At 38.7% G+C, this 23,523-nt stretch overlaps 1 protein-coding gene across 2 annotated transcripts; it reads right to left on the bottom strand.

The window, feature by feature from the left end:
• Nucleotides 1–8,188: 8,188 nt before the first annotated feature.
• LOC119741852 lies at nucleotides 8,189–21,000 on the bottom strand. 2 transcript variants are annotated; one of them, XM_038217765.1, is made up of 4 exons: nucleotides 20,663–21,000; nucleotides 10,199–10,385; nucleotides 9,570–9,694; nucleotides 8,189–8,974 (listed from the first exon to the last, which is right to left on the bottom strand). In XM_038217765.1, the coding sequence occupies exons 1-4, from the start codon at nucleotides 20,718–20,720 to the stop codon at nucleotides 8,871–8,873; spliced, it is 474 nt and encodes a 157-aa protein (XP_038073693.1). In that variant the 5' UTR covers nucleotides 20,721–21,000; the 3' UTR covers nucleotides 8,189–8,870. The 2 variants fall into 2 exon arrangements, with proteins under 2 accessions (XP_038073693.1, XP_038073692.1); XM_038217764.1 differs by lacking the exons at nucleotides 8,189–8,974; nucleotides 9,570–9,694; nucleotides 10,199–10,385 and adding exons at nucleotides 10,835–13,873; nucleotides 15,180–15,295; nucleotides 17,522–17,735.
• Between the last annotated feature and the right edge of the window lie 2,523 nt (nucleotides 21,001–23,523).

Raw genomic sequence — 23,523 nt, 5'->3', positions numbered from 1 at the left:
TCAGTGTAACAAATATTTGATCTATTATACTAACCCCTCAAATAGTTCATTTCTTGAAATTACAGCAAAAGCCAATGATGTACATTCCCTTTAAATACATGTGTTGCCAAAGCCGTTGTCTGGTACCCACAGAAAATATATTCCACAACAAGTATATGAAAGTTGAGTACCAGACTGTACTTGTACTTCTACTTGGCATAACTTAACATCTTCCCTTGCTCAGAAATGCCAACCAGTGCAGTTTTTCCACGATAAACTAGTGAAATACGATAATACAATTGTTCATAGTAAAATTCGATTTTCGGTAAAAAGAAATATACATATATACATTGCTTTCATTTGACCTTGACCTTTGACCTAAAAAATGTAGCCCAGACATGTTTAGGCCTACATTTACATTTTGATCTGCCAATTTTTCACTTAGCTTTCTCCTTATGGCATTTTATAAACTTCTAAAATTTGTATTGTGATGAGTTTGTGTTGAATTCAATGTAAAAGTATTGCATTTACCTGTTACATGTAAACCTATGGCGTAATTCCGTTACCGCCCAGGCGTAATTCCGTTACCGTGATTAAAATGCAAATTATGAAAAGAGTGATTATTTTTTCAACTTTGTTCTACATTGTAGTTAACAACACCCCTGAACTCTACAAATAACAGGTAGTGTCCAATTTTAAAATTTCAAAACTTCAGAGAGTTTTATTAATTTACGCAAGAACTCAAATATGCTTGTCTTCTGTCCTTGTGGGATTTTTTTTTTAGTGATCAATCAATTCTACTGGGTCTTGGCTCCCTTTCCATGTTTAGATTAGTTGCCTAGCATAGAACATATTTTCTTGGGAAAGAATAATCCTTGACAAAGTGACAAAATTCCGAAAATTCCGTTACCAAAGAATTGCCCAAATCACAATTAATATTTATCGAGATATATTTATTTGTTTTGTGGATACTAAAAATGACAGCGCTACGAGACGAATCACGTTTCATAAAAAATTCATGGAGATATGACGTCAGCATGGGTCACGTCACTGTGGACAATACTTTGCAAATCATAAAATACCAAAAGTTCCTTATTTTTCTAAATACCATGCATTCACTATAAATACAGATTTGTCTCCCTAAAGTCTAAGCCCTGTTTCTGAAAATGTTTCACAGAAATACCCGTCTTTAGCTCCCAAAATGCAATACGTGGACATTACGAACCAATACCTAAATCCCTCTTAGATAACAAAGCGGTGCAGTAAACATGCTTTGTCAATGGTTAAATTTGAAGAGTTTAATATATAACGTCAATAGAATGTGTAAGAATTGTACAGGAAGAGAGATACCTTGAGTTATAGGTGCCATCGTCGATATCCGGGCTTGAATTATAACCCTGCCAGTCACTTTTGGTGCAGCAAAACTGATAAGGGACAGTACCTCCTAAGGTGGGCTGACAGCAGTAGTTCAGAAAGGAGGCGTCCGATATACTTGGACAGGACAGGCCCGTGTGGTAGCCGTCGTCATCAAAGTAGCCGCTGCATGTGTGCTCGCTCCCTGCGAAAGAATAACGGGTACACCAGGCAATGAAGGACCAAAGAACATTCATGAATTTCATAAAGTGCTCATGCAAATGTGTGACTCAAATCCTCAAATAACCTCATTCATAAGTCAATCGCAAGTCAAATGGTCTTAAATCAAGGGCCAAACATTTCTAATGAGCTTTGAAAAGAGAAAGCTTTTCATCATTGTTCTTCCCCAGTTACCTGTGACCTGACTTGTGATTGGACTCGTGAATTGGACTTTTGATTTGATTTGTGATTTTACTTGATATAGGATGGACTTGACTGTAACTAAGAAGTCAAGGGTAAAAAAAAACCTCAATCTCTGAAAACTTTCCCGAAAGAAAGAATTAAGAGGCCTAATAATAAAACATTGTAGCAAAATGGATTTTTTTTTCTTAAGTGGAATGCAATCTTTGAACTCAACTTTAACCCTGAAACAACAGGCATTTACACCCACATGAGCATTCATCAACTGTTTCTTTACAGTTTTAACCATATCAAGCAAAGCGTTATGCCGTTTCAATCTGTTGATAATAACTTTCCCCGTCTTTTGACAACGAAAAAGGTTCAAACCACTCGGAGTGAAATATCCAAGATTTGTCGAAATCGGTATTAGGTCCGAATTTTAAAGTCACGAAATTAATATCAGAGCATGCGCAGGATACCTGCCGATGTTTTCATTCAAATTTGGTCTAAAACAAAACGAGATAGTGACACCGCAAACAATTTCAGACGTCTTTAACTCTCCTAGGGTATAATCAAAATTATGTGGATAAGAATAAGCAACGTTACTCATTCTTTAGGTAGCCCTATTTTGTATTTACTCTGATCCCTAGAACTATATGATGTAACATGTGATTAATAAACCTATATACTAGTCAAGATTCTTAAAAAAAAAAAATTCAAGTTGGCCCCCAAAAAAGGAATAAATATAGATGTAGTGATAACGATGAGCGTAAACACACCACGAATAATGCTCATAACGCCAGCTGAAAACAGTTTGTCGAGTGTGCATGTTTTATGGCCTCCAAAAAGAAAACGAAAAAAGGATATTGGCAAAATAAACACGAAGTGAACGGCGGTGAAATGATTTTTTTCCACCTAACATCTACTTTAAATATGGTCAGTTCATTATTCAGTGCATTGCAATAACCCAAACCAAACGAGAAGTGTTCCTGAGTTACCTTTGGAGAATGAGCACAGTGCTACAAAGACGACCAACTGCAATACGAAGTGCGCCATTTTGCCAGATCATTGAAACCAATGAAACCACACGTACAACAAAATTACTGCGTGTACGCTGAGGCGGATATAGCTTGATATTATCAGATATACAGTCTGACATGGTACAGGCTATGGTCGTCAAGCAGCGTCAGTTTTGCACAATGCAGCACACGTTTAAAAATGTTTAGGCAGTGATCATATCAACATTACAAAAATAATACGTCTTTATCGCCGAGTCTCAACTCTGAACTTTCATGGTACCAAAAATGCCCATTCCTGTACATGCAAGACCAAAATTTAAAATGAAGTAAACTAAAACAATAAAGGATCCTCTCACAAGCAATGTACGCATGTGACTTGTGAAAGTCTAATGACCATTCTTGGATTCATACAGGAAATACAGGACTTGCGTGTGCTGTTGACCTCGTTTCCTTTGTACTTTTTTGTGACGATTTTGATGTATAACTTTACTTTCGATTTACACAAAAAATTGACCGACCTAGAAATAGTAGTTTTTTTCTGAATGTCCTGTTTTAGTCATGCGTGTGTGTCAGATTTTGGTTTTTGCTCAACCAAAATACGGGTAATCGTGAACAATGGGTTTTTTTTCGAAAAATGTCCCTGTATTCACTCGGTCGTATTGGCATTTTTTTCAGGTGGGAAGCGAAAATAGTCGAATTTTAAAAGTCATGTGGATACGTTTGGTCTAACGGTGGAGCACAGGATTCATGATCGAGAGGTTGTGAGTTCAAGTCCCATCATGATCATGGCCATGCGTGTTGTACCCGTGAGTAAGGTGCTTTACCTCAATTACTCCTCTCAACCCAGGTGTTAAATGGGTACCGGCAGTATTCAATGCTGGGAAGGTAACAGACTCGCTGTGGAGGAGGTGTGGCGATTCCCCCCCTTCAGCAGCATATGAGTCTGGCCCAATCGCTAAACGAAAGAGATATGGCACTCCGTTCCTGTGAACACAGGTTCGTCCCTTTACCTTTTTTACCTTATCATTTTGTGCAGTATAAGAAGAGAAAGGAGTCAGATAATGTGTCTTCGTGCTAACTTCTTTACAAGTTGAGCAAAGCATTCATAGTTTCGTGATGTTGGACTGATGTGCTTCACTTTCTGTTCTACCTCCTAGGTGAAACCATTCGAGTCAGCTTTCTTGTAATTACAGCGCCTCTTGACAGGCACAGTGGTTGGCTTTATAGCTGTATTGACTTGAATGCCAAAGTGTCAGTAATGGCTCCGTGGAATAGGATCCACCACGATCTGTTGACACAGTCCTACGATATATTGCTGGTTACAGTGGCTAGATCTGGGTTGACCTCGTTTCCTTTGTACTTTTCTGTGACGGTATTGATAAATGTACCATTTTACTTTCGATTTACACAAAAGATTGACCGACCTTGACGTAGTAGTTTTTTTTATCTGAATGTTCTGTTTAGTCAATGGGTCGGTGTTGGCTTCGTGGAATAGGATCCACCACTAGTTTGACACAGTTGAGTCATACGATAGTGCTAGATCTGGGTTGTATAGTACGTCTTCAGCCATTGCTGTGAAACAAAGGAGGTAGCTTTGGGTCATGGATGAGACTTAGTTGGTTCGTGCCCATTCACTCATCCACTGCTTCTCAATCCTTTATTGGTTTCCATGTACCCACATTGGGTGTCATGGCTGTTAAAGTCACCAATGATGACCTGCAGTTTGCTGTGTACTTGAAGAACAGAGTAGGGACATTTAAAATGTACTGCTGGTGGTTTGTAGACAGATGTTACAGCCCGATACACGGTTACAGCCCGATAGTCCGAAGGTTCTTTAGTCCGAAGGGTCATTAGTCCGAAGGCTCGTTTTAATAGTCCGCAGGTTCAATAGTCCGAAGGTTCGATATTCCGTACTTACCATGGACATGCACTTGTGGGGTACCTGTTCTTTGTTCGAGGTACCCCGCAAGTGAAATCTTTAGCAATTGAGGTACCCTGCAAGTGAAATCTTTAGAAAAAGGGATAAAAGGATAACAATGCAGGTACCCCGGAACGAGTCCCATCCGCTGGAACGTCCGAAGGTTCGATAGTCCGAGGGCCCAAAAGTCCGAAAATAGAATAAGATCAATTAATCCGAAGGCTCCCTATCGTCCGAATAGACGACAGGGTGCGATAACACTGCGATAGGGTTATCTGTTACATTTGATATTGACCTTTTGCTTCCAAATACTGTGACGTCATCAAACCGGTTGGATGTTATTATGAACACTTAATTTCCATGCGTTGTTTTTACTTAATGATAAACAAGTGTCCTCCCTTCCCTTTTAAACTGATGACGTCATCAAACCGGAAACTGCTTGTACGAGTACCTAAATGTTTACTGAAATTTATCACACCCTAAAAGACACATTCTTTTTGTACAAAATAATTGGTACCGGAAATGTTAAAGTTCTTGATCCTTTTTATCTGACATAAACATATTCATAATTTAACTGGACAATGTCTAATGAAATAGTTGTCTACCCGACCACTCTGCGTTTGTAACAACAAACGCAAACCTCTAGTATTAATAGATGAATTTGTCAATATTAATATCTGTAACGGTGTGAAATAATCTAGAAACGTGTTTTATCCAACAGTAGTGACTGTTTTTGACATCGGAAAACAACATAGATCATTTTTGTTTTCAGACACTTATAATGGATAGGAAATATACCTTCTCCCAGCGTGTACCCAAAAACGTCTATCGATAGACTATTTTGTCTTTCTATCCTAAGTATCTGATCGATGGGTGTGGGAAAGTCTCCGTCGTTCGAGTTATATATCGTCGGTCTCTGTTGGTTGATGTTATATTTGGGTTGTTTTCAATTTTTTTTTTTTACTTTGTCGGTATATTTACTCGGAGCGGCTCTGAAACACCCATCACACAAACTCTTTATCTTTGTTTTTAATGTTGACGATTGCTGTTTTCTTTTTTGAGACAGGTGGGTAGGTCTGTGTAAGAGCTACCTCCGGCCGGGTTTGTAAAGATTTACGTTGATGTAAAACACGAGTATTTTAACGACTACCTACCCGATCCCCTATTCGTAAGATTGTCGTGTTTTTCTAAGATTTTATCGATTTCTTCCTTGACAGTTGCTATATTTTTCTCTCGGTCAAAACGACTCTCTGGCAAGGGCGGATCCGGGGGGGGGGGGAGGAAGGCCAAAGGGGGCCATGCCCCCCTCCCCCCAAAAAAACCGTCGCAATAGAGGCAGGCAGTGAGTACACATCCATCTTTTCCTCACAAGAAATTGATTAAAGTTGTCAGAAATTGTCTCAGATCGCACCACAGAGCATCTAGAATCCAACCCCACGCCATCATTTTTTTTGACCCACTTTTCGGGTGACCAAATTTATTTTGACCCCCTCCCCGAAAAAAAAATTGTGTTCTGGATCCGCCCTTGCTTTCTGGTCGTTAGTAAGTGTGAATTCCGCTGTCACAGGTTCTTCATCAAGTCTGTGTTAACATATCTCACTTTGAGCGCAATCTGAAGTTTGATGCTTCTCAATTTCGATGCAACTCTGCTTTCGATTATCGGGAGATTTAGATCTTTTTATCCCGTACATGTAACTTTTTCTAAGAGGTTGGCCTTGTCTACCCATCGGGACGAGTTGTAGGTTTTGATCGTCTACAATTTGTTTGAGTTCGGTGAGTTCCTTAATTCTTTTTATTTGCCCTCGTACTCTCTTATAGCTCCGATGTAGTCTCGGCGAATATATCTCTCTCGTTGAGATATCGGAATTATCATAAGGCTCAACATATCTCTGCAATACATGATTTTTTTCCCACCTCGAATAGTCTTTATATGTTGGTCGTGACTCCATTTTAATGAATGGAACTAGAAAATATTTATTTTCATTTTTTTAATAGAAGAGCAAAAAATATAAAGAGCAGGAAATTTTTAGAGAGGGGGGGTTGCATATTTAAGACTGCTCATTCGAACTGCTCTTCAATTCTCCATCTCCCCCTGCTTTCCAAAAAAACCAACCATTTTTCCAGCCGAGAGCCTTTCCAAATTGCACACTGCACCGCGAAACAAAGTGAAATTCATTGATCAAATCTGCTTTGATTCTTGGGAGTCTGTTCTTGCATCATGCATGAGTGGCGAATGCAACGCATGCAGTTCCCTTGTCTGTGGCTCTGGTAACATTAAAACAGTGCCCTCACATGCTTGAAAATACCGAGGAAGTTGTTAATTATTGGTCAAAAAAGGCTTAAGACCAAATAATTAAATTCTCAAGTCGTTTCCCTGGCTTGAGTTCAAATCCATGCCTTGCACGAACATTTAGATTTATTGTGGCATTGATTTTTCAAATGGCTATAAGTATACATGTATATCCTGCAGATACAGATTTGTTTCACTTTTGTTTTAGTTTAGACGAAAGAGAAACTTTAAGAAAAAATTTCAAACTTTAAACCGGCATGTCTTTAAGACGCCTTTAAGAACAGATTTTAACATTTACAAAGAGGCAACTAGCCTTTTCTAGAGACCTCAAAACTAAGAGAAAAAGAAGTGATCGAAAGAATCAAAAGTACATAGAAGTCTTAACAAATTTCATAAAAGTGAGGTTCAGTGCAAACATTATTATTAATGAAAATTGTAGGTTTGTAGAAAAAACATGAAATCAAATTATTAAATTTAATTGGGATCAAATTGGAAAACGCAGAGTCTGTATTTCTATGTTAGGTTTATTACAGATGAACTTCAAGAACATTGCTTCTGGGCCAAAAAAAAAGTCTCCGGTTTCTGGTATGCGCGCGCGTCGCCGTAGCCATGCGCGTGGGCAAAATGAAAAAGTTTTATTTTCAATGAAAGATGATGTCTCAAAACCGCCAAACTCACTGGTTTGACTAGAATCCTGCTGCTGCACAATTTTAACGTGTTTTTAGATTGGGTTATGGTCGAGATAAGCTTGATGTGGTCTCTCTGGTTTAGTCGGGCACCATTTGCAGTCATCAGCCGACATTTGAAGCAAAAAAATCAGGTAAAAAAAAAAAAAAAGCCGCGTCGCCGCACCACTTTTTCGCCAAGCTCCATACCAGAAACCGGAGACTTTTTTTTTTGGCCTTAGCTGAGACTGTTAATTCATCAAAGGGTGAATGAAGATAATTTAGCAAGGTCTTCTACAAATTGTTGGGTTTTTTTCTTTACAAGTTTTACAATTACCTTTTGAATACAAAAAAAGGCGATTAATAAGAACTGAGTACAAAAATGTTATGACATTTTCTAAATCGAAGAAAAAAAACCACCAAATAAACTATAAAATTAAAACTTCGCTCAAAGTTGTTTTTTTTTGTCACACTAAGCCTTGACAGATTTGGTGTTCTTGAAGAGCTCAATCTCGTGAAAAATTCTTGTTATACGAACGAACGCTCACATGTTCACATACCAACGAAAAATCAAGTTCATGCTCACCATAGACCAAAATCCTAACGCTTAGGTTTGTTTTTAATATAAGAGCCTATTACAATAACATTTGATGTCTTATCATGCAATTTCAATGACAGTTGAATATGGAGGCTCCATTTCCAAAAACGCGATAAGCGCCATTTTGTTCCCTTTAGGAACCCCGCCCTCTCCTGGTTTTTCAAAATCAATTTCAACGGCTGTCAAAATAAACACAATATGAGAAGACATTGAAGCTTAAAAAATAAAGTTTGGAATCAGTGGTGCTATTGTTTTTATTCTTCAAAGTTTCATTACATTGCAAATTTCCCACCTTTTTTCAAATGGATATTATGTCGCGTTTTGGAAATAAATTCTTCATAAGAAATGTCAGGTGAGGTTGAGTGCATACTAAAATCGTCAACTTTATAATGTAAACCATTAATATATAATACACACGCGTGTACATTGAGTTTGTCTGAGTAAAATTATTAAAAAAAACTGAACTTATTCCAGCAAAACACTCATACACTATTTTCCTAAAGCAGTGTTTCCACCTTACCTGTCTTGATTAAAATGAGTTCAGTAAAGCCAAGAGGCTTAAGATATGTAGGCCTAGCGTTAAAATACCAGCCTTTTAGGTAAAGCATTAAGCATTTGCTTGCATGACTCCAACTGCGGACTGCCCAACCTAGTTGGGGGTATAGCTGGGTGGGTTCTCGAACTGTTGATACGGACCAACCCTGGTGGCTGGATTGCCGGTGGACACTGTGACTACAGACGTGGGTGCTGTAACTGCGGGTCGAGAACAGAGGAATAACAGATTAGAAAGTATTTCCGCTTCATCTGAATAGACTGATTGCATTCAGCTGCCATATTGGAGGTGTGCTTTGTTTATATGCCGATTCATTAACAATGGATGCCCAAGAGGTCTGTCCCTGTTAAGTAGAAGCACACACCTCACAGATGGCCGCAAGCAGTGCAAACCATCTATAATCGCCCTCAGGTGATGTACACTCGTTTGTAATCAAGCCAATCGTATTAATTCATCACAAATCAAGTCACAAGTCCACGGTACATAAACGTTAACAAAACAAATGTCGTCGTCACAGTTCGCATACTGTTCAATTGATAAAGATGATATGAAGATGATTTGGCTGGGCCAATCGATTGGTTGCCGTAAACTGTGTACGAACTAGCTCAATGTGTGGCAACAAACACACCTATAGTTTTCCCAGCCCAGGTATAACCCTATAGTCTTAAACCAAATTCTCAGTTACAGTCGCTCATTTTAAGGCTAGGTCTTACAAGTTAATTAAGCACATAGTTCGTTCAGGTTTTGTCGCAATTTATGTGAGGTAGGCCTCATGGAGGCAGATTGAAATCTCACCTCTTCTTGAGGTTACGACGACAGCAGCCCGTCTTCGAGTTAGAGTGACTCTTATCGCGGCCAGAATGATCAAGGCGATGAAGATCACCATTCCACCACCGATCGCCCAATAATGCGTGTAATTGCTGATGAGGAAAACAAACCAGCAAAGAAGATCGATCTAAATGAATATACTTTGAACTTTACTTTCCTTTCTTCTGATCAACTTGTTCCTGCTTATTGACAAATCAAATGATAAAATAGATTATTTGTTTTGTGGATAAAAAATGACAGCTATACGAGACGAATCAGAATTATAAATATTCATGTGAGATATGACGTCAGCATTTGTCACGTCACTATGGACAATACTTTGCATATTTATAAAAACAACGATTCCTTATCTCCCTATTTTTTCTATATGCCTCAATTAATATGTATATACAGATTTGTCTCCCTAAAGTTTAAACACCTTCTGTCGCTGCCATAACAAAAACGTGTACATTATGAACCACAGTCAGCTAACTTCCTCTTATATTTATCATGATGACAAAGCCAAGTAGTAATATGCTTTGTTAAATGCATGGATGCTCTTTTTCGAGCAGTTCAATAGATAACATGAATAGAATGTGCAATGGGAACAGAGATACCTTGAGTAATTGGTCTCATCGGGGATGGCCGGGCTTTGATCCTGCCATTCAGTTTCGGTGCAGCAATACTGCAAATAGCTGGACTCACAGCAGTAGGTCCGGTCGGGTAAGCCCGATACAGAACAGGACAGGCCCGATTGGTAGTTGCCGTACTTGTCCTGGTAGTCGCTGCACGTGTGCCTGCTGGCTGCGAAAGGATTTTAGAGTTACATGTAAAAACTGAATGCACCTCATGCACCTGTGCTCTATAGCACATTTTTGTCCCAAAATCATGAACACTTGAGGCACTTCAAAGGTAACTGAGGCAGTTGAGGCTATATTTGCAACAACACAAAAGGGAAGCTCAAGTGCATGAGGTGTTAGGAAATTGCCAGTCATGTATCATATGGTGTACTTGAAGTACATGGGATGGTGTGTTTTACCCAACGTCGACACTTCACGTGCATAAAGGGAATATACATCATTTGCTTTTGCTGTAATTTTCAGAAATGGATGGAATTGGGGATTGGAAATATATAGCAAATATAGTTACACTGACTTTTTTGAGGTTTTGGGTTTTGATATTCATAGGTGTGATGAAAATTGACGAAGTAGCACATCGCACCGCGAAACAAAGTTGCGCAAAATAAACGCCCATAAATATTCATCCGGGCAATTTATTTTCCACACTACCACTGGTGGTTAGCGGTGATCCAGATATTTTGCTGACTAAATATATGGGGAAATTACCAGGAGAAAAACAAGGCTACGAGGGGTATATTAGGCTACGAGGGGAACAACAAGGCTACCAGATATCAAGGAAGTCTGTTTATAATTACAAAACATTGATATCACTTGCTCTGAGTAGGAAAGTAAGGCGGCAATATTATGTACAATATAACAATTGCAAAATGATATCAAAGCGGTCATGTTGATCAATTCGTAAAGTTGCATGATTTCAATATGACAACAGAACATGAACATGCGAGGCACTTGAAATATTAAAATCAGCATATTGTCCAAACATAAAACATATTATGTCCAAACAAAAATGTATTATGTATCAATAAACAGGAAATTTTAAATTGAAGAAGCCTTCTTCAAAAAACCTAATGTAGAGTTAATGTGAGGTAAAATACCCGGAAAATACGCAATGCCAATCTTATAATTTTCTGCAAATATGAACAATTAGCGATTATGTACCTGCCAGGGAGTGATTGACTGGTAGGTATCGTCTCAAGTAACAGCTACCACAGCAATTGCCACAGATATGGATTACAGAAATGAAATTATCATTGACACTAATCTATACAAGTACGTGTGAACATTTGTTATTTTTCATAAGAAAATTATCTACAGTTTGCACTATACAAAAAATAACGACACCTTAAATAACCAACTTTATTTGTAAAATGAGGTTATTTGGCATACAGCAATGAAGATATTAATTAGCCATAATAATGCAATATGGAGGCATCATAATTATATTGGCAATGTTAATTATGAAAATACTTAAATACAGTCACTAAAACATACATACTTACATTAGAAAAATTCGCTTTGAAATTGAGCTCACCGGAAGGTACTTATGCACAAACAGGAGCCGTCAGAAGCCAGATACGGCTTGGCGAGGCTTCATAATGAGGTACCAAAGTAATAGCAACAGTTGTAATGGAAGAAAAGGTGATGTGGCTGAAGTCAGGAAACGCAAAGAACGGAGAAAGAACAGCGCTCTACGTCGGTCCTTCTCTCAGGACGGCAAGTACAGGAGTGACTGTCTTGAATTTCGAGCTGCACCACGCCCTAACGCTCAACTAAGCACAGGCATTCACGTGTTCGCCTTATGCCAACTCTAATTCCTAATCCCAAATAAGGAGAGCTCCTAGAAGGGCGGTAGTTATATATACATTCATAAGAAGACTTTACAAGTTACTTCAAACTATTTAAACATTTGTAAGTAGCCTACACAAATGAATTCGCAGCTGGCGAATTCGGTTGGTTACAAGAGTTCACTTTTCACTTAATTTAGACGAAAAGAGAAACTTAAAGTAAACTTTTCAAACTTTAAACCAGCATATCTTTCAGATGACTGTAAGAAAGATTTTAGCATTTACAAAAAGACAACTAGCCTTTTTTTAGAGACGCCAAAGTTTCTTTTCACAACATGCAGATTAATTTCGTTACAAAGATGTGTGTTTATATCAAATAAAGAATCAAATATACATAAAAGTCTAAACACATTTCATAAAAGTACTCAGGTTCAGTGCAACAATTATAATTAATGAAATTTGTCAGTTTGTAGAACAAAATCTAATGCATCAAATTTAATAACGATCTTAGTGTCCATTTGGAAAAGGAAGAGTCTGTATTTCTATAGTTTTATTTACATATGAACTTCAAGAACAGTGATTTAGCTGAGACTGGTAATTCATCAAAGGTAAATGAAGACAATTAAGCAAGGTCTTCTACAAATTGTTGGGTTTTTTAAAGTTTTAAAATTACCTTTTGACCACAAACAAGGCGATTAATTAAAACTGAGTACAAAAATGTAATGACATTTTCTAAATAAAAAAAAATAAACCATTTAAACCTGAAAACGCTGTTTAAAATTGTGTTGGTTAAAAAAGTTGGTTAAAATTTTAACCAACGTTGTGTGAAATTGCCAAATTTTTCCAACGTTGGGCAAAATATGCCCAACGTTGGGCAAACGTTGGGCAAAATTGGACAATTTTACACAACGTTGGTTCAATTTTAACCAACAACATTTTAACCAGCGTTGTGAGAGTATAAACCTTTACAGATTTGGTGTTCTTGAAGAGCTCAATCTCGTGAACAGTTCTTGGTATACCAACGGGCGTTCAAATTTTAACATACCAACGCGAATCAAGTTCATGCTCAACACGGCCAAAATCCTGCCGATTGGTTGTTTTTTTTTTGGGGGGGGAACGAGCTTTGAAAAAATGTAGAAAAACATAAAAGCCTATTACAGTAACGTTTGATGTCTCATCGTGCAATTTCGATGAAAATTGAATATGGAGGCTCCATTTCCAAAAACGCGATAAGCGCCATTTTGTTCCCTTTAAGAATCCCGCCCTCTCCTGGTTGCTTAAAGTAAGTTTCAACTGCTGTTGTATACTTAAACGCAATCTGAGAACACGTTAAAAAAAAATATGAAGTTTAGAATCAGTGGTTCTATTCTTTTTATTTTTCAAAGTTTTATAACAGTGCAAATTTCCCACCTTTTTTCAAATGGATAAATATCGCGTTTTGAAATAAACTGTTCATATGAAATCTCAGGTGAGGTCGAGTGCATCCTAAAATCATCAACTTTACCGTGTAAACCATTACTATAATACACATGCGTGTACATTGCGTTTGTCTGAGTCTATTTTTTAAAACATACCTGAACTTATTCCATCAAAACAGACGAATGCACTATTTTTCCTAAAGCAATGTTTCTAGCTGTCTTGATGTAATATGATTTCAGTTCAGTATTAGCCAAGAGGCTTAAGATCTGTAGGCCTAGCGTTGAAATACCAGCCTTTTAAGCAAATCATTTGCTTGCATTATACTCCAACTGCGGACGGCCCAACCTAGTTGAGGGTGTAACGGGGTAGCTAGGTGGGTTGTCGATCAGTTGGTACGGACCATGAGTACAGGTGGGCCCTGTGACTTCTAAAACGGTACATGTTGTAGCTGCAGAGCGAAGAAGAAAGGATACGGTATCTGGAAACAATTCAAGCTTCATCAGAACTGAATAGGCTGATTGCATTCAACAGCAATATTGATCATTCATAATTAAAGCAAGAGGTCTACTAATGAGTATTCCTGTTGAACAATAGTATCACATCTCAAAGATGTCGGCAGTGCACCATTTATAATCGCCCTCATGAGATATCCACTCTTTTGTAATCAAGCTAACCCAATTGTAAATTAATTCATCTCAAATCAATCACAAGTCCACGTCACAAGTTGCAGGGATATTAAAATGCCCTTGTCGCAGTGTTCAATTTCCTGTGCATTTGGCTGGCCCTATACCGATTGCTTGCCGTAAAAAATAGGGTGAGTAAAAAAGAGCGGAACGCAAACTCCCAAAAATATATTTCATATTTAAAAAAATAGAGCACCAAAAATAATAATAACTGAAAAGCCAATTTCATAAGCTACTTTTAGATGGAAAAAACACTGAAATTGCTCAGTCCTTTTAAAGACTATCACCATTTAAACATAATCACACTAAAACCTCTTTCGTCAAAAAATGCGATTTTAAAGAATCGTCTTCATAATTGTCTTCAAACATCACCAGCGATAAAACCTCAGTTTAAAAGTTAAAAAAGTTCAACAAAGTCCTTTTGAAGGCCCGTCTTAAAAAAGAAGAAGTTGTTTTTTTATAATTCATAATGTTTGCCTAACCAGGGTTGTTAATAAAGATAGTGTGTACTACAGTTGTTGACAGTTGTTGAAACAAATACTCATTTTACTACAGTTGTTGACAGTTGTTGAAACAAATACTCATTTTCTCATTACTCAGTACTCATTAAGTGTCATTTACTTTGTTGTTCCCTACAGTCAGAATACACAATATCTGTTTGTGTAAGAAACAGGTTTTAGGGTCATTGCGTTTAAATGGTGATATTTTTGAACGGATTAAGCATTGTCAGTAATTTTTCATCTAAAAATTATGAAATTGACTTTCCAATCATTATTGTTTTTGTTGCTACATTTTTTTTTAATACGGACTACAATTTTTGGGGGATTGGGTTCCGCTTTTTTTTTTATTCACCTTGTATGTACGAAGTTGCTCAATGTGGCAATAAACACACTGAATTTTCGTCCTTACCCTGTAGTTTCAAACCAAATTCTCTACATTTACAGTCACTCATTTTCAGGCTAAATGAAAGAAATCAATTAGTTTAACGCACGTTATTTATCCATCTTTTTCTTTCCGTTTACGATTTGTGTGAGGTAGGCCTTCTGCCAAAGAGACACATGAAAAACTCACCTATTGTTGAGTTCGTGTTGGCAGCACAGGTTTTACAACGAACGACTTTAGACGCAATACCAACAATTAGACCGACAAGGATCAATGCAACTGGAACGCTCAAATACAAATAGGGGCTGAAGAAAAACAGACAAGCAAAGAACATCAGTGAGAATGAATATACTTTGATCTTATACTCTCCTTTCTTCTAATAAACTTGTTCCTGCTCTCCGACAAATCAAATGATAAAAGAGATATAGATTTGTTTTATGGATATAAAATGACAGCTATATTATGAGACGAATTAGGTTTTATTAAAGGGAAGATACAACATTTGCAAACATCAAAAAAACGAAATGACCAAATTATCACAAAATACCTTACTGAATTGTTAGGGATTGACATTCTAAAGCATCGTGTAAAATCGTGGCTCCTGGTGTGCTGACATTTTCAAGAAAAACTGTATTTTTCCAACGCTGGTCGGCCGACCAGCGTTGGAAAAACTGGCTTTTTTTCAAAAACTGCTCCTATTTTTCATATTTAATTATGCCGCATTTTCTTTGCAATAGATTACACACATGTAAAGGGGTACAAACCTGCTAGAGTGATTCTTTGACCTTACAATTCCCAAAAGTCTTTACGTTTCTCCGTTTCATCTAAAGTGGGGTCGGGGAACCAGACTACAAGAAAATGATTGGTTTTCTTGGTTTTTCCAGCATAAACAAGCCCAAAACGTGAAACAAGTCAGCTTAACAGTATTTGCTATAGCATACTAATCCTCCAAATCCATTAATTTCTGAAAATTGCAGCAAAAGCAAATGCTGTACATTCCCGTTAATGTGATATCTGACGTCACATGTGTCACGTCACTAGGGACAACACTTTGCATAATCAGCCTATATTTAACAAAGAAATATCCATTACGTCCCTATTTTTTTGAAACCTCCACTAATGTATGTACAAATTTGTCTCCCTCAAGTCTAAAACCAGCTCATGAAAATGTTCCATATAAATCCCATTCTTCAGCTCCAACAAATACGTGTACATTTTGAACCACTAACTTCCACTTGAACGACCCGGATGTGATTTCTCTACAAAAATGTAAAGATGACTCGCTTGGATGTGATTTTGGTAGAGATTACTAAATATCACATCCACACCACCAAAATCACATCCGAGATAAAGTCGTTGAAGTCCAAGATCACATCTTGTGTTAGCACCTTGCCAAAATCACATCCACTGTCTGGCCACTTAACCAAAATCACATCCATGTACTGGGCCTTACCCAAAATCTCATCGTGTTCTCACACCTCTCCAAAATGGCACATCAAGACATGAATCCCAATATCACCTCCAGTGCTAGACCACAAGGATGTGATATTGAATAACAGAGAGCCTGTTATTAACTAATCTCCTTTGACAAATGTGATTTTGGACTAGTGGGACAACCAGGATGTGACATTCGGGTTATGACTTAAAGGAAAAAAAAATGTACATCATTGGCTTTTGCTGTAATTTTCAGAAATGACCTATTTCAGGGGTAAGTATAATAGATCCGGTATTGTCACACTGACATGTTTGAGGTTTTGTATTCGAAATACTGGAACAACCAAGAAAAACAAAAATGTTCAAGTAGTCTGGTTCCCTGACTCCAATAAAGATGAAATGGACCAATTTATAGATGCTGGAACTGTGTAGGGTAAGGGAACCAGTCTAGCTGGCCTGCACCCATTCATAAACATGTAACAATGGCAAACAAAGTTTGGACTGAAAAAATGGTAAATTTGGAGCAGTAGTTAAAAACAGTTAGGTTTTTCCATTGACCACCGTTGGAAATTTATAACGACTGCACACCAGGTGCCATAATTTTACAGGATGCTTAAGACTGTCATTTACCAACATCCTAGTAAGGTATTACGTAAAAATTTGGTAGTTTTGTTTTCCGATGTTTGCAAATATTGTATATTCCCTTTAATCCTGGATGTGATTTTGGAGAGTTGTGAAAATACGATGTGATATTGGGTAGGGCCCAGTACACTGGATGTTATTTTGGTTAAGTGGTCAGGACGTGATTTTGGAAAGGCGCTGACACAGGATGTGATCTTGGACATAATCCTGGCTGTGATTTTCCGGCTCGGATGTGATTTTGGGTAATCCCTTCCAAAATCACATTCCAGCTCCAATATCACATCCACCCAAAACACGCTTCCATTTTTGTAGGGAAATCACATCCAGGCCGTTCTCAGTGATCATGCTTTGCCTTAAACGTGGAATGTTTATTAGAAACAACAGCAAATTTTAAGAGCAGTTTAAACTTAGAATAACATCGATATAATGTGTAAGAATAGTAGGCAGAGAGATACCTCAGGTAAACTGGTGTGATGCTATCGTCGATACTTTTATCCAGGCCTGAATTAGGCCTTTGATTCAGCCATTCAGTTTCAATACAGCACGACTGTAAGTGCCCCTTGGTGGACTCGCAGCAGTAGATGGCATTGGACGACGGCTCCAATGGACAGGACAGGCCCACGTGGTGGGCAATACCGTCATAATAGTCCTTGCACTTGGACTCGATGGCTGTGACAGGTGCACCAGTAGGGAAAACGAAGGACCAAAAAAACAGCTTTCACATATTTCAGAAGGTATATCACAAGTCAATCGTTGGTCAAATGGGGAAAAAAATGTTGAAACATGACGCCACTTCTGCGATTGTGCACAAAGTGTATGGAGAGTCGAGAAAATTTTCTAAATATATTTCCTAACAAAATTGGAAAGGTTTCTCGGTCCCAGATTCCTGTCTCATCATCATTTTGTGCAACGAATGACCTTCATGGAGAAGATATATCAATATATTCAAGTCCTCAATGGATAGGAAGGTATACTGAAGAAGCTAGGCATCGCTATATTCACTAGGAATTCAAATCAGCTCATGGGTCACAGTCACACAAATTGTTCAAGCCAGCACTGAAGAAGGGACTGAACTGCAGGAAAAAAGGTTTTTTCTCTCCGGGTAATCAACAAGTGGCGGAACAGTCTCCCAGCACATGTAGGCCCTAGTGGATGCCAAAACAATCAATCTATTCAAGAATACGCTAGATTCCTACTGAAGTGAAAAAAAGAATATGGGGTCTTAAAGGCTTAAGCCTATATTATATTCCCATCACACCTGAAGTGTTAGTGTAAGTGTATAAAATGAAGAAAAAAAGTGGCGTCAGGTTGCAATATTTTTCCCGTCAAATGATCTTAAGTCCAGGGACAAACCTTTCAAATGAATCTACAGGGTGAGTAAAAAAAAAACGTCGGGACCACAAGGGCGGATCCAGAACACAATTTTGGGGGGGGCCAAAAAAAAATTTGTTCCCCCCCAAAAAAGTGGGTCTCAAAAATTACGGCGTGGGGTTCGGGGCCCGTGAGGGCCCCGAAAATTTTTTGGATTCTAGATGCTCTGTGGTGCGATCTGAGGCAATTTCTGACCACTTTAACCAATTTTTTTTGAGGAAAAGATGGTGGTGTACTCATTGCCTGCCTTTATTGCGATGTCACATTAAAAAAAAAAAAAATTGGTTTCGTTTTGGGGGGGGGGGGGGGGCCATGGCCCCCTTTGGCCCCCCCCCCCTGGATCCGCCCTTGCGGGACCATTGTTTTAGTGAAGTTCTGCATGTAGCATTTTCAAATCTAGAATATGAAAGCCCAAGTCATAAGCTTTCTTTTAGTACAAGGATCATTCGAATCACTCATGTACTTTTCAAGTTTAAACACAACCGCCGAATTTTAAACACAACCGCCGTTTTAAGGTTCCGTCCACGGATCACAAAAAGTTCAGTGTTCTTTCAGCAAAACGAAAACAAATCACATAAGGATGTGTGTGAATTGTTTTCGTTTTGCTGAAAGAACGCACACCTTTTTTTGTGATCTGTGGACAAAACTTTAAAACGGTGCTTGTGTTTAAAACTCCGTAACTTAAAAAGTACATGAGTGATTTGAATGATTCTTGTACTAAAAGAAAGCTTATGAATTGGGCTTTCATATTCTAGATTTGAAAGTGCTACATGCAGAACTTTGCTAAAACAATGGTCCCAACATTTGAGTTTCGGTTTTTTTTACTCACCCTGTTTTCATCATTGTCCATTAACAGTTACCTGTGATCTGACTTGTGATTTGTTTTGCGAATTTGTCTTTGATTTATTTCTGGTTTTGCTGGACATGATTGGATGATGTTGAACGTAACTAAAAATGGGTCCAAAAATCGATCTTTTCCTGACAACTTTCCCGAAATAAAGAATTAAGAGGCTTAAGATTAAAGGATTGTAGTAAAATCGATTTTTATAAAGTGGAATACAATCGTTGAGCTCAACTTTAATCCTGAAACAACAGGGATTTAAACCCCTAGGAACTTTCATTTAACTTTCATCTAACAAATGCATATGCATATTGGCACGGTTTGAAATTGACTAATTCTGCGTGGTTCTAGATATACGGCCACAAACCACTAGACTCCCTACTTATATCCTTTAGAAAATGCTATTGAAGTCAGGAGGTGTAAGTAGAATCACCAAAATAAACTTAACAAAAATAAAATAATAAAAATACACCCATTTATGCAAATTAGGCTTAATCTACTAGCAATCAAGCTTGGTATCCATCATTTTCGGATTCAGCACCCCCAAATTAGGTAAAATAGCTAGGTATACTCAAAACTGCCTCTTCATGTAACATTTTTTTTTTAATATCGCCTAGAGTAATTGGAAAGAATTTAAAGAAACAAATTGAACAGGAAGTTTGTAGGGCGGTAAACATGATTTTTCCACCTAAAATCACATGGAGAACTAGGGAGCATTTGCTCACTCGCCACTAGTGGAGCTCTGTTTACGTGGGAAGACTGGCTCATGTCTAGGCGCCCTGCGCAAACTTTCGTTAATATGCGGAAAGTGTGTTGGTTAAACTTACTTCCTCGCATCGCATCACAAAATACAGATTTTCCTCTTTCACATGAATATAATTTCTTTATGATGAAAGGCGAATAATTATGTGCACTTTTTCATTGAAAAGCGGGGAACTCAGTGAAATTTTCGCGTTTCCTATTGAGGTCACGGCACATTTCCCCGATTTTTGAGGGTGCGGGTTTACTTCTTCGAACAGCACACGTGTGAACCCGGTCGCATACAATTACCTCGCACGGTTTCTGAAAGATAACACAATAAGCTTTCCATTCATGTAACAACCGTTTAGATTGGTTGAGAAGAACAAGGGGCACTTTTCTTGTCAAATCAGACATCGCTTTTGTTCCGAGGATCGACCTGCTGTTTATGTATAGTCCGGGCTACGCAGTGGGGCTATGCAGCTCGCCGGGTCAATGCACCGTTGTGTGTGACCGCAGAGCATGCAGGCTTTGATTTTCTGCACATATGGGTGGCAAAGTTCTCCATGTGCTGCTTGAAAGATGGCCAGTTATTCAGTACATTCCAATACTCAACTAAACCAAACCAGTATCATTTTAGAGTTACCTTTGGAGAAGGAGCACAGTGCTACGAAGACCACCAACTGCATTAGAAAGGGCACCATTTCACCAGACTATCGAAACAAATGAAAACCACACGTAGCATATTGCGTGTAAGCCGGTGGCGGAAGTAGATTTATATTATCAGGTACCGGTACGCAGTCTGGCACGGTGCTAGACTTGACCCAGGTCGGACTTACTCTGCTTTGTTCAATCCGTACGAGTACTTTGCTTTGTTCAGAATTCAATCCATACGCGTAATATTAATGGCCTTAGCTAATATATAGGGCGCCCTCATCTGGATACCGTTCCGCGATCCGGCGTCAACGTGTGTGATGTCATCAATGTCAGTGCAGTAAGTCCGACTTGACGGATAAGCCAGTAAGACCCCCCCCCCCCCCCGGTGATATGTAGTTATTCATATTTGCATATGCATTACGTGATTATGCATGATGTATGCCAACAGTGCGCCAATCAAAGTAGCCAAACATTTAGACTCGTTCATTTTAACCAAGGTAATAGACGTTTGAAAAAAAAGCGTCTGTTACAACATTATGCATCATGCGTATGAAAGAATGTTATTTTTGATATATCCTCTTTACTAATTACGTCACGCAATGTTTACCGCAGTGCATTGTGGGATTGAGTGGGGGTCGCCGCACCGCAATCGCTATAGAAAACATATAGTATTGTGTATTTGGGTCTGATTTATTTTAATTTGCGCCACTAAAGCCATCGAAAATGACCCTCAAATGTGATAAAAACCTCGTCTTTATTAATATAAACTATATTTCAGGTCGGTGATTCTTAAAAAATAACTGAGAATTTAGGTATGCACAACACTAGTCACGATGGCCATATATCGCACGGTTCTACGCGTATACATCGAGCGTGACTGTGTACGGTGGCGCTAGTACAGCGCCCGGGGCAATGAGCGACTTGCTGCGGCAGCCGCTGGCGGGAAAACACGCTGCTTCAAGTATAAAGGGAGGTACAATCGGTATAACCTCGAAATCAATGATTAAGCCAAATAAGTACATCAAAAGGGTACCCACGGAAAATTACATGCACAAAAAAGACGGATCACGTTTTGTGAACCAAATTCCAGAAACTTTCTCCACTTATTTTGTTTGGCACCTATGACCGAGATGACTTGGGACCGAGTCAGTTCGAGTCAATCATTACCAAGTCAACTCGGAACCACGTTAACTCGGTCTCAGGTCTACTCGGTCCCAAGTCAACTCGGTCCCACATCAACTTGCTGGGGGAAACTGCTCAAGGCACTGTTACATGGGAGCGAAAATCAAACTGCGTCATGTTAGAGGCGCCGTGCCATGTTAGGGTACATCAACAAAACCCGTTAAAGTGGTTACCCACAAAGCGGTAGCGGTGCCCACAAAATGACGGCATCGTTAAGTAACGTATGCAGTAATTTATTTTATTTTCCAACGAATAAAAAAATAATGAAAAAGTGACCACCGTGCTATAAGCCCAGGTTTGTGTGGAAACGCGTGACCTCAGCAAGGCGTGATATCCGCAGTTTATGACATCCACTTTAACGCGTATTGTTGATGTACCCTAACATGGCACGCACGGCCCCATAACATGGCACAATTTGATTTTTGCCCCTGTAGTGCTTTGCTAGAGCATTTTCTCCCCCGTCAAGTTAATTTGGGACCGAGTTGACATGGGACCGAGTTTACATGGGACCGAGTTGACTTGGTAATGAGTTGACTCGAACTGACTTGGGTTGGGACCGAGTTGACTCGAAACCAACTCAGTCGGGGTCAACTCGGTCCCAAGTCAACTCGGTCTCAGTTGCCAAACAAAATAGGTGGAGAAAAGTTCTGCAATTTGATTCACAGAACGTGATCCGTCTTTTTTTTGGTCTAATGATGTTGTATACGTACCTAGAGTACATTCATTTACACGCTCGAAGGTCAAAGTTCTCTCATTATTAAAGATATATATTTATTTCTAAACTTCTGCAATTTGATTGGCCGTTACCATTTTCGGTAGATGAGCTCGTTGGTTGTTTACAAACGTGTGGCAGATCCGGCAAGTCGGGGTTCTCGATCCACATAGGGCATAGCGGGGGCGGCGCATGAGGACGCACTACTGATGAGCGCGGACAGCGCACTATATACATACACGGAACACGGACCATGATCAACGGCATACAGAATCCCGACTTGGGTCAAGTCTAGCACGGTGCGGGCCATGGTCGTCAAGCATCGTCAGTTTTGCATAATACATGCACAAGTTTAATAATGTCAGGCATTGATCACATTCAAATATAATGCGTCTTTGTCGCCGAGTCTGAACTCTGAACTTCATGGTACCAACAAGTTCCAATTTCTGTACATCGTGGCAAGATAGAATGACGTAAACTAAAAATAAAGAATCCCCTCACGAGGCAAGTACTATGGTAGGCAATTGTTATAACTTCAGAATTACTATTTTTCCGAAATTATTCCAGATTAGCCGTACAAGTGTGATGAAAACATCGCACTGCGAAACAAAAATGCACAAAATAACGACCCATTATATCCTAGTACCTAAAAAAACTACTGCTGGCTAGCGGTGATCCAGATGGGACATTTTGCTAACTAAATCGATTAAAGGAAGTATGAAATGTTGATGGAATACCATTTTAATAATTATCAAATTCATTTCATGGTACTACTGTCCGGCGTTCTACGAGATCTTTCATTTGGTTGTTTCCCTGGTTGCAGTACAAGACAAAATCTCACAATTGTAAATCAAAGAGTAATTGCTCGTTTGAATTGTCAAGGCCATTTAAAATTTCGTCAAGTGGGATAAAAGGCTGTTTTACATATTGTTTCCGGGTAAAAATGATCCTTCTTT

The sequence above is a fragment of the Patiria miniata genome, unplaced genomic scaffold, assembly GCF_015706575.1.
Source record: "Patiria miniata isolate m_02_andy unplaced genomic scaffold, ASM1570657v1 HiC_scaffold_5, whole genome shotgun sequence".
Taxonomy (NCBI): domain Eukaryota; kingdom Metazoa; phylum Echinodermata; class Asteroidea; order Valvatida; family Asterinidae; genus Patiria; species Patiria miniata.
The sequence above is the reverse complement of the archived record's forward strand: the minus strand, read 5'-3'. Positions and strand labels throughout refer to the sequence as shown.

Coding starts and splice junctions, on each gene's coding strand:
- LOC119741852 (XM_038217764.1), bottom strand. CDS start 20,720: ATGGTGCCCTTTCTAATGCAGTTGGTGGTCTTCGTAGCACTGTGCTCC. Junction 17,736..20,662: donor ACTGTGCTCCTTCTCCAAAG/GTAACTCTAAAA, acceptor CACCTGTCACAG/CCATCGAGTCCAAGTGCAAG. Junction 13,874..15,179: donor CAACACGAACTCAACAATAG/GTGAGTTTTTCA, acceptor TTCGCTCTGCAG/CTACAACATGTACCGTTTTA.